The following is an 18,535-nucleotide window of genomic DNA, read 5'->3' as shown; positions in this document are numbered from 1 at the left end:
GGAGTACCGATTCATCATTTGAGAGAGGACAGCATATGGTAATCAGCAGGAGGTTTCCTTGCTCATGTTTAACGTGAAGCCATGAGACGTCATGGGGTCTAGAGTCAATGCTGAGGGCTTCTAGAGGAACACTCTCCTGACTGTATCCCACTGTGCCGCCACCTCTGCTGGGTCTGTCCTGCCAGTGGGACCGGGCATACCCAGGGATGGTGATGATGATATCTGGGGCATTTTCTGTAAGGTATGATTCTGTGAATATGACTATGTCAGGCTATTGCTAAACTAGTCTGTGAGAGAGCTCTTTCAATTTTGGCACTAGCCCCCAGATATTAGTAGGGAGGACTTTGCAGGGTGGACAGGGCTGTGTCCACCATTGTCTTTCCTGATGCCTAGGCCAATGCCAGGTGATCTGTCCGGTTTCATTTCTTTGAGACTTTGTAGCGATTGGTACAACTGAATGGCTTGCTCGGCCATTTCAGAGGGCAGTTGGGAGTCAACCACATTGCATTGGGTGTGGAGTCACGTGTAGGCCTGACAGATAAGGACAACAGTGAACCAGATGAGTTTTTCAAACAATCATCAATGGTTTCACGGTCCTCTGTAGATTCCAACTTACAGAATTTTTTTTATTGTATTACATTCCATCATCTGCCATGGCAGGATTTGAGTCCAGATCCCTAAAACATTACCTGGGGCCATGGGTTGGCCGTTGCCTCCCTTTTTAAATCATTTAATGTCTTTACATTGAACCAAGGGGGCCAGAGGGAGAGGATGTCAGGTTCACAGTCAGAAGTCACACGACACCAGGTTATTGTTCTTCAGGCTTATTTAAAATCACAAGCTTTCAGAGAACTGCGATAATGGGAACTGCAAATGCTGGAGAATTCAAGATAACAAAGTGTGGAGCTGGATGAACACAGCAGGCCAAGCAGCATCTCAGGAGCACAAAAGCTCACGTTTCGGGCCTAGACCCTTCATCAGAGAGGGGGATGGGGAGAAGATTCTGGAATAAATAGGGAGAGGGGGGAGGCGGTCTGAAGATGGAGAGAAAAGAAGATAGGTGGAGAGGAGAGCATAGGTGAGGAGGTAGGGAGGGGATAGGCCAGTCCGGGGAAGACGGACAGGTCAAGGAGGTGGGGTGAGGTTAGTAGGTAAGAAATGGAGGTGCTGCTTGAGGTGGGAGGAAGGGATGGGTGAGAGGAAGAACAGGTTAGGGAGGCAGAGACAGGCTGGGCTGGTTTTGGGATGCAGTGGGGGGAGGGGATGAGCTGGGCTGGTTTTGGGATGCAGTAGGGGGACGGGAGATTTTGAAGCTTGTGAAGTCCACATTGATACCATTGGGCTGCAGGGTTCCCAAGCGGGATATGAGTTGCTGTTCCTGCAACCTTCGGGTGGCATCATTGTGGCACTGCATGAGGCCCATGATGGACATGTCATCTAAAGAATGGGAGGGGGAGTTGAAATGGTTCGCGACTGGGAGGTCCAGTTGTTTCTTGCGAACTGAGTGGCGGTGTTCTGCAAAGCGGTCCCCAAGCCTCCCCTCTTCAGAGAACTGTTCCTTTGTCAGGTGAAGTAGAGGGAAGGGCACAGGCACAGAATATGTACGCAGGGAGCTCATGGCACAATAATTGGAGTCAGAGGGGGAGAGGTTCAGGATCAAGGCTTGGAGGGAGTTGGAACGTTGAGGTGCAGAGGTTGTGAGATTGTCGATGAGCTTGGATAACAGGGAGCCTAGGTTTGCTCACAAATTGGAATGAATTGTTTAAAGCCTTACTCTCCAATGTGTCTGTAACAGTAATACTCATTGAGAGTAGAGAAGACAGAAATGGTGTGGCGTGTGACCCTGCCCTGTCAGCACTGAGGAACTGCACTTCACAACCAACTGAGCCAATGATTATATCAAGATCACTCACCTCCTCTTCAAACAAATCCACAGATTCCTAACTGACACAACAACAAGCTCCAAAAACACCACAACTATTGACTTTCCACGCATTAAGGTTGGAAAGACTGAGCACAGAGAAGCTTCAGGTAGGATTTCAATAAACCTTTTGAAAGTCTTTATACTCTCTCCCAAAATGTGCCTTTCACTGGGTTACAGGCTCCCAAACACACTGACTCTCACTGGGGTACAGTCCTAACATACACACTGATTCTCACTGGGGTACAGTCCCACACACACTGACTCTCACTGGGGTACGGTCCCAACGCACATACACTGACTCTCACTGGGGTACAGTCCTAACACACACACTGTCTCTCACTGGGGTACGGGCTCACACAGACACAAATGCACACACAAACACACAGACACATGCACTCACACACACACACAGACACACACACACACACACTCTCTCACACACAGACACACACACACACACACAGACACACACACACACACTCACACACACAGGGATACAGACTCCATCACACACACTGTCTCTCACTGGGGTACGGGCTCACACAGACACAAATGCACACACAAACACACAGACACATGCACTCACACACACAGACACACACACACACACACACACACACAGACACACACACACACACACACAGACACACACACACACACACACACACACACACACACACACACACGCACTGGGATACAGACTCCATCACGCACACTGTCTCTCACTGGGGTACGGGCTCACACAGACACAAATGCACACACAAACACACAGACACATGCACTCACACACACAGACACACACACACACACACGCACACACACACTGGGATACAGACTCCATCACGCACACTGTCTCTCACTGGGGTACGGGCTCACACAGACACAAATGCACACACAAACACACAGACACATGCACTCACACACACAGACACACACACACACACACACACACACACACACACACACACACACACACACACACACAGACACACACACACACACACACACACACACTGGGATACAGACTCTATCACGCACACTGTCTCTCACTGGGGTATGGGCTCCCACACACATAATTTGAACTTTACACTGTTTCATGTCTATTCTGTTGAATTTGATGAGGACGAAGACTATTCTTACTGACAGTGGTGACAATTTGAGCCTGAATTGTAACTTGAGTGGCTGGTTCCCAGGAGATTGCATGGGATTGAGTTTGATGAGGTGATTAGTTGAAGCATTACTAACTGAGCTGGTATGTAATGGAATATGAGGGAAGAAGTGTTTGAGGGTACAGAAAGGTGAATGTAGAAGGATCTGGGTGGCTTGAAAGACTGAAAGTTTAACTGCCGCTGCAGCTAGTGATTCCAGAGGTGAATGGAAATGGGTCACCTGTTTGCCAGTGGTCGGAATGTAAAAGATGGAACTTTGATGCCAATGAGATGTCCCGTCCTTACCCAGTCTGGTCTACATGTGACTTCAGACCCACAGCAATCATAGAATCCCTACAGTGTGGAATCAGGCCATTCAGCCCATTGAGTCCACGCTGACCCTCTAATGAGTATTTCATCCAGACCCACCTCCTACCCTATCCACATGACACTGCATTTCCCAGGGCTAACCCACCTAGCCCACACATCCCTAGGCAATCTAGCATGGCAAATCCACCTAAACTGCCCATCTTTGGACTATGGGAGGAAACCCATGCAGCGCTGATCTGACCTATTGTCGTCACATATACCTAAGTACAGTCAAAATCTTAGTTTGTGAGCAGTACAGACAGATCATTGTAAGCAAAGACATACCGAGCATGGGGTGCTTAGACAGAGTGAGACGAGGGGAAAACGAGAAAATGCTACACAGACACTTAATAGAAACATATAAAATAATCAGAGGGTTAGATAGGGTGGACAGGGAGAGCCTTTTTCCTAGGATGGTGACGGCGAGCACGAGGGGGCATAGCTTTAAATTGAGGAGTGAAAGATATAGGACGGATGTCAGAGGTAGTTTCTTTACTCAGAGAGTAGTAAGGGAATGGAACACTTTGCCTGCAACGGTAGTAAATTCGCCAACTTTAGGTACATTTAAGTCGTCACTGGATAAGCATATGGACGTACATGGAATAGTGTAGGTTAGATGGGCTTGAGATCGGTATGACAGGTCGGCACAACATCGAGGGCCGAAGGGCCTGTACTGTGCTGTAATGTTCTATGTTCTATGTTCTATGACAGACAGTCTCCTGAGGGTGGAATCAAACTGCAATCCCTGGTGCTGTGAAGCAGCAGGGCTAACCACAGACCCACCATGCCACAACTGTGGGGGAAATGGAACAGCCCGATAGGAGTTGAGGGATATACAGTAAATCCCGGCACAGACACTAATGCCCACATCACACGCAGGAATAAACAACCCGCTGTGCACAGTCTTTTACTGATTGAATAAAGGGATATGCTGATATTGGAAACTGTTCAGAAAAGGAGCACATGACTAATTGCTGATTTGCCATGGTTACCTTATTGCATGGAGTTGGAGTTGGCAAGACGGGGAGCGATCTTTTTGAAACGTGTAATTCCCATTTATTGTATCAGATATTTAGGGCCTGAAGGGGTTAATTGACAAGAGGAGACGGTGTGTGTCCACCAGACTACTATGATCTGATCCTGGGAGGAGCTAAACTGGTCTGGTATGTTTTCCTGAATGTCGCCAGTGTGTCTGTGACTGTTCAATGTGGGAATATATGAGGCTGAAACTGTACTGTGTGCAGTTCTGGTCGCCACATTACCAAAAGGATGTGGATGCTTTGGAGAGGGTGCAGAGGAGGTTCACCAGGATGTTGCCTGGTACGGAGGGTGCTAGCTATGAAGAGAGGTAGAGTAGATTAGGATTATTTAGAACATAGAACATAGAACATAGAACAGTACAGCACAGAACAGGCCCTTCAGCCCACGATGTTGTGCTGACCATTGATCCTCATGTATGCACCCTCAAATTTCTGTGACCATATGCATGTCCAGTAGTCTCTTAAATGATCCCAATGACCTTGCTTCCACAACTTCTGCTGGCAACGCATTCCATGCTCTCACAACTCTCTGTGTAAAGGACCCGCCTCTGACATCCCCTCTATACTTTCCTCCAACCAGCTTAAAACTATGACCCCTCGTGTCAGCCTTTTCTGCCCTGGGAAATAGACTCTGGCTTTCAACTCTACCTATGCCTCTTATTATCTTGTATACCTCAATTAGGTCCCCTCTCCTCCTCCTTTTCTTCAATGAAAAAAGTCCGAGCTCAGTCAGCCTCTCTTCATAAGATAAGCCCTCCAGTCCAGGCAGCATCCTGGTAAACCTCCTCTGAACCCTCTCCAAAGCATCCACATCTTTCCTATAATAGGGCGACCAGAACTGGAGAGATAATGGGAACTGCAGATGCTGGAGATTCCAAGATAATAAAATGTGAGGCTGGATGAACACAGCAGGCCAAGCAGCATCTCAGGAGCACAAAAGCTGACGTTTCGGGCCTGGACCCTTCATCAGAGAGGGGGATGGGGGGAGGGAACTGGAATAAATAGGGAGAGAGGGGGAGGCGGACCGAAGATGGAGAGTAAAGAAGATAGGTGGAGAGGGTGTAGGTGGGGAGGTAGGGAGGGGATAGGTCAGTCCAGGGAAGACGGACAGGTCAAGGAGGTGGGATGAGGTTAGTAGGTAGCTGGGGGTGCGGCTTGGGGTGGGAGGAAGGGATGGGTGAGAGGAAGAACCGGTTAGGGAGGCAGAGACAGGTTGGATTGGTTTTGGGATGCAGTGGGTGGGGGGGAAGAGCTGGGCTGGTTGTGTGGTGCAGTGGGGGGAGGGGATGAACTGGGCTGGTTTAGGGATGCAGTGGGGGAAGGGGAGATTTTGAAACTGGTGAAGTCCACATTGATACCATATGGCTGCAGGGTTCCCAGGCGGAATATGAGTTGCTGTTCCTGCAACCTTCGGGTGGCATCATTGTGGCAGTGCAGGAGGCCCATGATGGACATGTCATCAAGAGAATGGGAGGGGGAGTGGAAATGGTTTGCGACTGGGAGGTGCAGTTGTTTGTTGCGAACTGAGCGGAGGTGTTCTGCAAAGCGGTCCCCAAGCCTCCGCTTGGTTTCCCCAATGTAGAGAAAGCCGCACCGGGTACAGTGGATGCAGTATATCACATTGGCAGATGTGCAGGTGAACCTCTGCTTAATGTGGAATGTCATCTTGGGGCCTGGGATGGGGGTGAGGGAGGAGGTGTGGGGACAAGTGTAGCATTTCCTGCGGTTGCAGGGGAAGGTGCCGGGTGTGGTGGGGTTGGAGGGCAGTGTGGAGCGAACAAGGGAGTCACGGAGAGAGTGGTCTCTCCGGAAAGCAGACAGGGGTGGGGATGGAAAAATGTCTTGGGTGGTGGGGTCGGATTGTAAATGGCGGAAGTGTCGGAGGATAATGCGTTGTATCCGGAGGTTGGTAGGGTGGTGTGTGAGAACGAGGGGGATCCTCTTGGGGCGGTTGTGGCGGGGGCGGGGTGTGAGGGATGTGTCGCGGGAAATGCGGGAGACGCGGTCAAGGGCGTTCTCAATCACCGTGGGGGGGAAGTTGCGGTCCTTAAAGAACTTGGACATCTGGGATGTGCGGGAGTGGAATGTCTTATCGTGGGAGCAGATGCGGCGGAGGCGGAGGAATTGGGAATAGGGGATGGAATTTTTGCAGGAGGGTGGGTGGGAGGAGGTGTATTCTAGGTAGCTGTGGGAGTCGGTGGGCTTGAAATGGACATCAGTTACAAGCTGGTTGCCTGAGATGGAGACTGAGAGGTCCAGGAAGGTGAGGGATGTGCTGGAGATGGCCCAGGTGAACTGAAGGTTGGGGTGGAAGGTGTTGGTGAAGTGGATGAACTGTTCGAGCTCCTCTGGGGAGCAAGAGGCGGCGCCGATACAGTCATCAATGTACCGGAGGAAGAGGTGGGGTTTGGGGCCTGTGTAGGTGCGGAAGATGGACTGTTCCACGTAACCTACAAAGAGGCAGGCATAGCTGGGGCCCATGCGGGTGCCCATGGCCACCCCCTTAGTCTGTAGGAAGTGGGAGGAGTCAAAAGAGAAGTTGTTGAGTGTGAGGACGAGTTCCGCTAGGCGGATGAGAGTGTCGGTGGAGGGGGCCTGGTCGGGCCTGCGGGACAGGAAGAAGCGGAGGGCCTTGAGGCCATCTCCATGCGGAATGCAGGTGTACAGGGACTGGACGTCCATGGTGAATATGAGGGCTGCCCGTTCTGCGGGGGAGAGGTTGGAGTGGGTGAGAGGGGTGGAGAGGTTGAGGCGGTTAATGTCTCGACGGCAGTTGGAGATGAAGAGGTCGAGGGAGGGTAGGAGGCCTGGGGGTGGTGTCCAGGAGGAGGACTTGTGTTGGAAGCGGGTGAAGGGGTCAGTGGAAGGAGGGTTGGGTTCCCGGTTGAAGAAGTAGGCATGCAGGCGAAGACGGCGGAAAAACTGCTCTATGTCCGACCAGAACTGGATGCAGTATTCCAAGTGCAGTCTAACCAAAGTTTTATAGAGCTGCAACAAGATCTCACGACTCTTAAACTCAATCCCCCTGTTAATGAAAGCCAAAACACCATATGTTTTCTTAACAACCCTGTCCACTTGGGTGGCCATTTTAAGGGATCTATGTATCTGCACACCAAGATCCCTCTGTTCCTCCACACTGCCAAGAATCCTATCCTTAATCCTGTACTCAGCTTTCAAATTCGACCTTCCAAAATGCATCACCTCGCATTTATCCAGGTTGAGCTCCATCTGCCACCTCTCAGCCCATCTCTGCATCCTGTCAATGTCCCGCTGCAGCCTACAACAGCCCTCTATACTGTCAACGACACCTCCAACCTTTGTGTCGTCTGCAAACTTGCTGACCCATCCTTCATTCCCTCATCCAAGTCATTAATAAAAATTACAAACAGTAGAGGCCCAAGGACAGAGCCCTGTGGAACACCACTCACCACTGACTTCCAGGCAGAATATTTTCCTTCTACTACCACTCGCTGCCTTCTGTTGGCCAACCAATTCTGTATCCAGGCAGCCAAGTTCCCCCGTATCCCATTCCTCCTGACCTTCTGAATGAGCCTACAACGGGAAACCTTATCAAATGCCTTACTGAAGTCCATATACACTACATCCACAGCTCGACCCTCATCAACTTTTCTAGTCACATCCTCAAAGAACTCGATAAGGTTTGTGAGGCATGACCTGCCCCTCACAAAGCCGTGTTGACTGCATTTGATCAAGCCATACTCTTCCAGATGGTCATAAATCCTATCCCTCAGAATCCTTTCTAACACCTTGCAGACGACAGACGTGAGACTTACTAGTCTGTAATTGCCGGGGATTTCCCTATTTCCTTGCTTGAAGAGAGGAATTACATTTGCCTCTCTCCAGTCCTCAGGTACGACTCCAGTGGAGAGCGAGGATGCAAAGATCCTTGCAAGTGGCGAAGCAATTGCATTTCTCGCTTCCCAAAGCAGCCGAGGACAAATCTTGTCTGGGCCTGGTGACTTGTCAATCTTAATGTTTGACAAAATTTTCAGCACATCAGCTTCCTCTATCTCTATCCAATCCAACATGCACACCTGCTCTTCAAAAGTTTCATTCACTACAAAGTTTTTTCTTTCGTAAAGACAGAAGCAAAAAACTCATTTAGGGCTTCCCCTACCTCCTCAGACTCCACACACAAGTTCCCTATGCTATCCCTGATCGGCCCTACTCTTTCTTTGACCATTCTCTTATTCCTCACATAAGTGTAAAATGCCTTTGTGTTCTCCCTAATCTGTTCTGCCAAGCCTTTCTCGTGCCCCCTCCTGGCTCTCCTCAGACCATTTCTGAGCTCCTTCCTTGCCTGCGTGTAATCCTCTCCAGCTGAACTTGACCCTAGCTTCCTCTACTTTATGTAAGCTACCTTCTTCCTTTTCACAAGAAGCTCCACCGCTCTCGTCATCCAAGGTTCCTTTATCTTACCCCTTCTTGCCTGTCTCAGAGGGACATATTTACTCATCACTTGCAACAACTGTTCCTTAAACGGTCTCCACATGTCTATAGTTCCCTTACCATGGAACAACTGCTCCCAGTCCATCCTTCCTAACTCATGTCTAATCGCATCATGGTTTCCTCTTCCCCAATTAAATATCCTCTCATTTTGCCTAATCCTCTCCTTCTCCATAGCTATGTAGAATGTGAGGCAGTTATGGTCACTATCACCAAAATGCTCTCCCACCACAAGATCTGATACCTGCCCCGGCTCGTTTCCGAGCACCAAGTCTAGAATGGCCTCTCCCCTCGTCGGCCTGTCAACGTACTGAGTTAGGAAACCCTCCTGAACACAGCTTACAAAAACAGCTCCATTCAAATCTTCTGCTCAAAGGAGGTTCCAATCAATATTAGGAAAGTTAAAGTCACCCATTACAACAACCCTATTACGTCCGCACTTTTTTCCAAAATCTGCCGACCTATGCTTTCTTCAATCTCCCAGCTGCTATTGGGGGGCCTGTAGTAAACCCCTAACGAGGTGACTACTCCCTTGCTGTTCCTAATTTCCACCCATACTGACTCAGTAGGCAGATCTTCTTCGACAATGGAAGCTTCTGTAGCTGTGATACCCTCTCTGATTAGTAGTGCTACACCCCCTCCTCTTTCTCCCCCCTCCCTATTCTTTTTAAATGTTCTAAACCCTGGAACATCCAGGAACCATTCCTGCCCCTGAGAAACCCATGTCTCTGTTATGGCCACAACATCATAGCACCAGGTACTGATCCATGCTCTAAGTTCATCACTTTTATTCCTGATACTCCTTGCGTTAAAGCAAACACACTTTAACTGATCCCTTGGTTCCTTCCCAGGAAAATCCTTCCCACTAGCTGGTCTACCTCTTGCTACTGCCTCACCTGCATCAACGCTCACCTCCGGGAGACAGCTCAGGTTCCACCACCCTGCCATACTAGTTTAAACCCTCTCGAACTACTCGAGCAAACCTTCCACCCAGGACATTGGTCCCCTTCCAGTTCAGATGCAACCCGTCCTTCTTGTACAGGTCCCACCTTCCCCAGAAGGCATCCCAATTATCTACATATCTGAAGCCCATTAGAAAGACAGAGGTTTGTGGTGGGGGGGGGGGCACCTGATTGAGGTCTACAAAATCATGAGGGGTATAGACAGGGTGGATAACAAGAAGCTTTTTCCCAGAGTCGGGAACTCAATTACTAGGGGTCATGAGTTCAAGGTGAGAGGGGAAAAGTTGAAGTGAGATATGCGTGGAAAGTTCTTTACATAGAGGGTGGTGGGTGCCTGGAACGCGTTGCCAGCAGAGGTGGGAGATGCAGACACGATAGTGTCTTTTAAGATATATTTGGACATGTACATGGATGGGCAGGGAGCAAGTGGACACAGACCGTTAGAAAATAGATGACAGGTTAGACAGAGGATCTTGATCGGTGCAGGCTTGGAGGGCCAAAGGGCCTGTTCCTGAGCTGTAGATTTCTTTGTTCTTTGCTCTTTGTTCTTTGTAAACATGAACTCATTCTGATGTTCATACCGATCTTTTACAAAGACTTACCACTAATGAAAGATAACTAACTTCTCAGTGTAATGTAATCAGAATCCTATTTGCTGTTGGTCAAGATTGACTTTACTTGACTTGACATTTTTGTGTGGGTCTCCCTCCATACTCAGTGTCAGAAGCTGCGACTAATCCCCAGGGCCACTGAAGGTAGTAAATCTCCCCTCGACCTGCAAGGTCATGTTTACTGTGTGGCAGCAGTGAGGGCTATCCAGTCCTCGCAGAGTTAACAGATTTGCTCCAGTACAAGAGATGAGGAGACCAGTCTGAGCTCTGCTGTTTAAGGCAGACATTACATGGTGAGGTAGTGTCAGAACTAATGATAGAGTTGGAGTGGCAGGTGGGAAAGGACAATGATTGGAAGAGCCATGACCTTATCATATGGTGGACAATCACAAAATGTGAATGACCTAGTCCTGCTCCTCATTTCATGGTCATTTCATCATATTCTGTCAAACCTGAATTCAAGTTCTGTGTCACTTAGGCAGATTATAAGCTGTGTCCCTAACTTTGGAGGCTTTATGGCTGTTGTCTGGTAACTGCTTTCCCAGCAGCTATTTGTGTCCCTCTCACCATTCATTTCCCAGCCTGCTTTAATAGGAGCCACAATTCCATGGAATTGACTTTGTGCAGGAGTGAATGCTGTCACTCAGAGTCCTGAGGGATGACATGAGCCAGTCTTCCCTCCACCTCTGATCTCACCCATCCCTGAATGGAAACCCATTGGCCACAATTCCATGCAATTGATTTTGTGCAGGGGTGAATGCTGTCACTCAGAGTCCTGAGGGATGACATGAGCCAGTCTCCCCTCCACCTCTGATCTCACCCATCCCTGAATGGAAACCCATTGGCCACAATTCCATGGAATTGGCTTTGTGCAGGGGTGAATGCTGTCACTCAGAGTCCTGAGGGATGACATGAGCCAGTCTCCCCTCCACCTCTGATCTCACCCATCCCTGAATGGAAACCCATTGGCCACAATTCCATGGGATTGACTTTGTGCAGGAGTGTATGCTGTCACTCAGAGTCCTGAGGGATGACATGAGCCAGTCTCCCCTCCACCTCTGATCTCACCCATCCCTGAATGGAAACCCATTGGCCACAATTCCATGGGATTGACTTTGTGCAGGAGTGAATGCTGTCACTCAGAGTCCTGAGGGATGACATGAGCCAGTCTCCCCTCCACCTCTGATCTCACCCATCCCTGAATGGAAACCCATTGGCCACAATTCCATGGAATTGACTTTGTGCAGGGGTGAATGCTGTCACTCAGAGTCCTGAGGGATGACATGAGCCAGTCTCCCCTCCACCTCTGATCTCACCCATCCCTGAATGGAAACCCATTGGCCACAATTCCATGGGATTGACTTTGTGCAGGAGTGAATGCTGTCACTCAGAGTCCTGAGGGATGACATGAGCCAGTCTCCCCTCCACCTCTGATCTCACCCATCCCTGAATGGAAACCCATTGGCCACAATTCCATGGGATTGACTTTGTGCAGGAGTGAATGCTGTCACTCAGAGTCCTGAGGGATGACATGAGCCAGTCTCCCCTCCACCTCTGATCTCACCCATCCCTGAATGGAAACCCATTGGCCACAATTCCATGGAATTGACTTTGTGCAGGGGTGAATGCTGTCACTCAGAGTCCTGAGGGATGACAAGAGCCAGTCTCCCCTCCACCTCTGATCTCACCCATCCCTGAATGGAAACCCATTGGCCACAATTCCATGGGATTGACTTTGTGCAGGAGTGTATGCTGTCACTCAGAGTCCTGAGGGATGACATGAGCCAGTCTCCCCTCCACCTCTGATCTCACCCATCCCTGAATGGAAACCCATTGGCCACAATTCCATGGGATTGACTTTGTGCAGGAGTGTATGCTGTCACTCAGAGTCCTGAGGGATGACATGAGCCAGTCTCCCCTCCACCTCTGATCTCACCCATCCCTGAATGGAAACCCATTGGCCACAATTCCATGGGATTGACTTTGTGCAGGAGTGAATGCTGTCACTCAGAGTCCTGAGGAATGACATGAGCCAGTCTCCCCTCCACCTCTGATCTCACCCATCCCTGAATGGAAACCCATTGGCCACAATTCCATGGGATTGACTTTGTGCAGGAGTGAATGCTGTCACTCAGAGTCCTGAGGGATGACATGAGCCAGTCTCCCCTCCACCTCTGATCTCACCCATCCCTGAATGGAAACCCATTGGCCACAATTCCCTGGGATTGACTTTGTGCAGGAGTGAATGCTGTCACTCAGAGTCCTGAGGGATGACATGAGCCAGTCTCCCCTCCACCTCTGATCTCACCCATCCCTGAATGGAAACCCATTGGCCACAATTCCCTGGGATTGACTTTGTGCAGGGGTGAATGCTGTCACTCAGAGTCCTGAGGAATGACATGAGCCAGTCTCCCCTCCACCTCTGATCTCACCCATCCCTGAATGGAAACCCATTGGCCACAATTCCCTGGGATTGACTTTGTGCAGGAGTGAATGCTGTCACTCAGAGTCCTGAGGGATGACATGAGCCAGTCTCCCCTCCACCTCTGATCTCACCCATCCCTGAATGGAAACCCATTGGCCACAATTCCATGGGATTGACTTTGTGCAGGAGTGAATGCTGTCACTCAGAGTCCTGAGGGATGACATGAGCCAGTCTCCCCTCCACCTCTGATCTCACCCATCCCTGAATGGGAACCCATTGGCCACAATTCCCTGGGATTGACTTTGTGCAGGAGTGAATGCTGTCACTCAGAGTCCTGAGGGATGACATGAGCCAGTCTCCCCTCCACCTCTGATCTCACCCATCCCTGAATGGAAACCCATTGGCCTGTCTCTCTGATACAATGTACAACAATCAACTGAGCAGGACCTGGCCCATCCATGTGCTTTGTACAGACTCTGAGGTTTCCCGCCTCAACTCCCTTTGCAGGGAGAGCATTCCAGACCCCACCACTCTCTGGGTGAAAAAAGCCTTGCCTCAGGTCCCCTCTAAAACCCCCTGCTTTTCACCTTATAGTGATGTCCCTTTGTTATAGACCCTTTAACTCAGGGGAACAGCTGCTTCCTCCCCATCCTGTCCATGCCCCTCATTATCTCACACACATCTATCAGGTTCCCCCCACCCTCTAAGCTCTAAAGAAAACAACCCGAGCTTACCCAGCCTCCACTCATTGCTGGATCTCTCCGCCCGAGGCAGCATCCTGGTGAATCTCCTCTACACCCCCTCCAGTACAATCACATCCCCCACCCCCCACGTAGTACGGGGACCGGAACCACACACAGTACTCCAGCTGTGGCCTAACCAAAGTCCTGAACAGCTCTAATGTAACCGCCCTGATCTTATGGTCCACACCCTAACCAGATATATGCAAGTGTCCCATATTCTGCCTTAACTAGCCGATTAACCTGTCCTACCACCTACAGGGGTCTGTGGACAAACATCCCAAGATCCCTCTGTTCCTCTGAGTTTCCAAATTCCCTGCCATTCATTGAGCACTCCCTTGTCTTGTTATTTCTTCCAAACTGCATCCCCTCACATTTATCAGGGATAAATTCCATCTGTCACTGAGCTGACTGTCTGACCAATCCGTTCATATCCTCCTGTAATTTAACACCTTCATCCTCACCATTAAACACCTGGGAAATCTTTGTGTCATCCACAAACGTACTTACAACCCCTCGCACATTCCCATTGACATTGTTCTCGAAATAACAAGCAGCAAGGATCCCCGTGCTGAACCCTGCAGTTCATCACCAGAAACTGGCCTCCGGTCACACAAACGACCTTCCAGTATCACCATCTTCTCCCTGTTCCCCCCTTTCTCTGAGATCTGCAGCAAATCCAGGGAGCAGACTAATCTCCAAGGGAGAGACTTACAGTGTTTTCTGGGATTGATGGAGTGATGACCCTCCTGCTCCTCTGAGCATGACGCAGCTGTTGTCTTTCTTTGAAGAGAATTCTCTGAGTTATCCCTGATTTTTTGAGTGTTGATGTTTCTCCATGTGTTTCAGTGGATGTTCCTGTCTGTGTTTTGTTTCTGTTGTAGGTGCTGACATGTGGGGTGCACTGAGACTCCAAGTGGCCTGTTTCTGGGCAGTATTGGTGTGGAGTGAAGTTAGTTTCCAATATCCCCAGTCCACTAGCCGTTACCAATACACAGCATCAGTCTTTGCTGAGCTCCATCCCACGGAGATGCAAGCAGTAAAAACCTTCCTCTTCTCCCAGAAACACCTCAAGCTGTCAACCGCAAAAAGTCAGACACTCAAGAAAAATTACATCTTCCTCATCGAACTTCAAATGCCCAGAAAGCAGCATGTCCTCAGTTTCCTGAGAGGAACCGGCTGTGTCCCCAGGCGGACTGCCAGGGTAGTGATCTTTTTTGGTGCTGAGCCAGCTCCCAATGTGACTGAGTTCATCGTTGGCCCGTTGCCAATGCCCACGTACTACCGGCCTGTGCCACTGAGTGGTAACCGGCCGATACGGTTCACTGCCCGACCAGCAACGTATTTGGAGTACACCTTCATTAATGAGAAACTGTTGGAAGTAACCAAGCCAGCAACGCTCCTCCTGAGGGAATCCAGTGGATTCTGGTATAACAACTGCACTGACCACTGCCTGATCTTTACTGATGTTGCCCCCAGGGGTCAGACATCAGGTGATAGAAAGTCATGGTTCATTCTGCAGCGGGCTGTGGAAGGGTATTTCATTCATCCAATTGGCTTTGAGATCCTGTTAAACCATGAATCTCTGGATCCCCAGGATTGGCTAGTGGAGAAGGTTTGGTTTAATGGGCAGTACTTTGACAGTGTGGAACAGCTGGTGTGGAGTTACAACCTGGGCCTTGTCAATATTCTCCAGCTGCCGAAATATAGAAGTGAAGACCTTTACTCTACCTACATACCCAGAGGCCAGCTCAGAAGCCTGACTGACATTCCCGGGCCCAAGGTCTATGAGCCCCAAGGGAAGAGGTACAAGGTGCAGGGGAACTTAGTCATGTATTCTGGCTGGAGCTTTGCATTCAGGAGCCGGTCCTCCACAGGCCTCCAGCTTTTCGATGTCCGATTTAATGACGAACCAATCGCGTATGAGATCAGTGTCCAGGAAGCCATCGCATTTTACTCAGGGCACAGCCCAGCGGGAATGCAGACAAAGTACATTGACACAGCGTGGGGAATGGGCACCTTGAACTATGAGCTGGCAAAGGGGGTTGACTGCCCAGAGATAGCCACCTACCGAGATATTTACCACTTTATGGACACAGACCAGCCAATCCGCTACAAGAATGCGCTGTGTATATTTGAATATTCCACTGCAGTGCCACTCAGGAGGCATTTCAACAGTAATTTCCAAGGAAGCTTCAATTTCTATGGGGGCCTGGAGAACCAGGTGCTGGTGATCAGAACCACATCCACAGTCTTTAACTATGACTATATCTGGGACTTCATCTTCTACCAGAACGGGGTGATAGAGATCAAGGTTCACGCCACCGGTTACATCCATGCCACCTCCTTCATGCCTGAGGGAGTAAACTATGGCAACAAAGTCTATCATAGTGTCTTGGGCAATCTTCACACTCACCTCGTCCACTATAAAGTGGATCTGGATGTGGCAGGTAGGTTTTACACAGAATGATCTACAGCTCCCAGCTCAGCCACACAGTACAGAGCCTGCAGCATCAATCACCAAACACTACACAAAGTAATTGTCCATCTTCACAGCAATATTCAACTCTTTAATTGTTTTAATCTTCACCTTCCCATCCACTGCTCTCCTCCGTCCCCACCTTCCCATCTCCTGCTCTCCTCCATCTCCGCCTTCCCATCTCCTGCTCTCCTCTGTCCCCGCCTTCCCATCACCTGCTCACCTCCTTCCCCCCCGCCTTCCCATCTCCTGCTCACCTCCTTCCCCCCCGCCTTCCCATCACCTGCTCACCTCCTTCCCCCCCGCCTTCCCATCTCCTGCTCACCTCCTCCCCCCCCCCGCTTTCCCATCTCCTGCTCTCCTCCTTCCCCCCCTTCCCATCTCCTGCTCTCCTCCTTCCCCCTGCCTTCCCATCTCCTGCTCACCTCTGTCCCCCCCACCTTCCCATCTCCTGCTCTCCTCCTTTCCCCCACTTCCCATCTCCTGCTCTCCTCCTTCCCCCCCTTCCCATCTCCTGCTCTCCTCCTTCCCCCTGCCTTCCCATCTCCTGCTCACCTCTGTCCCCCCCCCACCTTCCCATCTCCTGCTCTCCTCCTTCCCCCTGCCTTCCCATCTCCTGCTCACCTCCTTCCCCCCCGCCTTGCCATCTCCTGCTCTCCTCCTTCCCCGCCCTTCCAATCTCCTGCTCTCCTCCTTCCCCCCCCTTTCCATCTCCTGCTCTCCTCCTTCCCCCTGCCTTCCCATCTCCTGCTCTCCTCCTTCCCCCCCGCTTTCCCATCTCCTGCTCTCCTACTTCCCCCCCCTTCACATCTCCTGCTCTCCTCCTTCCCCCCGCCTTCCCATCTCCTGCTCTCCTCCTTCCCCCCGCCTTCCCATCTCCTGCTCTCCTCTGTCCCCCGCCTTCCCATCTCCTGCTCTCCTCTGTGCCCCCCACCTTCCCATCTCCTGCTCTCCTCTGTCCCCCGCCTTCCCATCTCCTGCTCTCCTCTGTGCCCCCCCCACCTTCCCATCTCTTGCTCTCCTCTGTCCCCCCCCACCTTCCCATCTCCTGCTCTCCTCTGTCCCCCCAGCTTCCTATTTCCTTTATCCCCCAAACTCACAAATGGCTCTGAGTCCATTGCAGTGGGACTCAGTGCCAGTAGTCCTCATCACACTAAACCTTACCATCTTCCACACCCACTCACCCTCACTCCCAATGCTCCATCCATGCAAAGCAATGCCACTACCCAGCCCTTCCATACCCCATAACAAGCTTTATGCTCTGCCCAGTCCCATGCAAATGTTGTGCCATAAAGCCAATGTGTGAGCTCACCAATTATTGACCAATGGGCAGACTTTCAGATGCTTTTGGAAATGAAATAAGGTGGAAGTTTAAGTGCAAATTAATGAATCCACTATTTAAGAAAAACATCCTTTAAAAAAATACATCTAACTTCCTACAATCCGCTAATCACGTCTAAAAAAATTCATTCTGTGCACTGCCAGACTGAAACGACTTCATAAAACTACTGGAATTGTCAATAAAACATTGTGTTGTGATAATAAGGGGTTGCGAAATCAGTAAAGATCATTAATGTTCACCTTACAACTTATACCAAAGATGGAGTCAAATAACAAACACTGATTTTTATTAACACAGCTGATAGTTTTCTTAAAAATGTAAAGGCTGGGAACTTTACAACATGTCACAGTTTTGCCTCCTCGTGTGCTTGTGAAATCCTATCATATCCAATAATGTCGCACTTTCACATCTACTTTTAAGAACAAGAGAACAACACACACAAAATCATAAAATCATCGAATCCCTACAGAGTAGATAGAGGCCATTCACCCCACTGAGTCTGCATCAACCCTCCAAAGAGTATCCCACTTATCCCCTCAACTCCATATTTATCATAGCTAACCAACCTAGCCAACACACACAGGGCAATTTAGCTCTGCCAATCCAACTAACCTGCATATCTTTGGAATGTGGTAGGAAACTAGAGTGTATATCCTCCTCATTGGTATCTTTGGAACTCTCAGAAATTCCTCCTCGATGGTATTTTTACTGATTTGATTTGCCCAATCTATAAGTAGATTGAAATGGCCATAATTATAGCTGAAACTTTATTACTTACATTTCCTTTATAAGGCCTTCCCCATAACTAATACTTTGGCCATATCCACAACAGCCCTGTTGTAGGTTGCAATGGGATACTGACAGGATGCAGAGCTAGGGAATGAAGTGGCAGAAGGAATTCAACCCAAAAAGTGTGATTCACTTTGGCAGGTCGAATTTGAATGCAGATAACGGGGTTAATGACAGGATTCTCAACAGTGTGCAGGAACAGAGGGATCTTGGCGTCCACGTCCATAGATCCCTCAAAG

The 18,535-nt window shown here is 49.8% G+C and overlaps 1 protein-coding gene across 2 annotated transcripts in view; it reads left to right on the top strand.

Moving 5' to 3' along the window:
* Positions 1-1,821: 1,821 nt before the first annotated feature.
* The window catches only part of aoc1 (amine oxidase copper containing 1), a 30,981-nt gene continuing 14,267 nt past the window's right edge, over positions 1,822-18,535 (top strand). Inside the window, exons 1-3 of one of the 2 annotated variants that reach the window (XM_059646308.1) lie at positions 1,822-2,031; positions 4,510-4,604; positions 14,571-16,136. In XM_059646308.1, the coding sequence (XP_059502291.1) occupies positions 14,579-16,136 (1,558 nt within the window). In that variant the 5' untranslated portion in view covers positions 1,822-2,031; positions 4,510-4,604; positions 14,571-14,578. The remainder of the gene's footprint in view (positions 2,032-4,509; positions 4,605-14,570; positions 16,137-18,535) is intronic. The other variant, XM_059646309.1, reaches the window with a different exon arrangement.

This window comes from Stegostoma tigrinum, chromosome 5, assembly GCF_030684315.1.
Source record: "Stegostoma tigrinum isolate sSteTig4 chromosome 5, sSteTig4.hap1, whole genome shotgun sequence".
NCBI lineage: Eukaryota > Metazoa > Chordata > Chondrichthyes > Orectolobiformes > Stegostomatidae > Stegostoma > Stegostoma tigrinum.
This window is presented reverse-complemented; position numbering and strand designations above follow the sequence as displayed.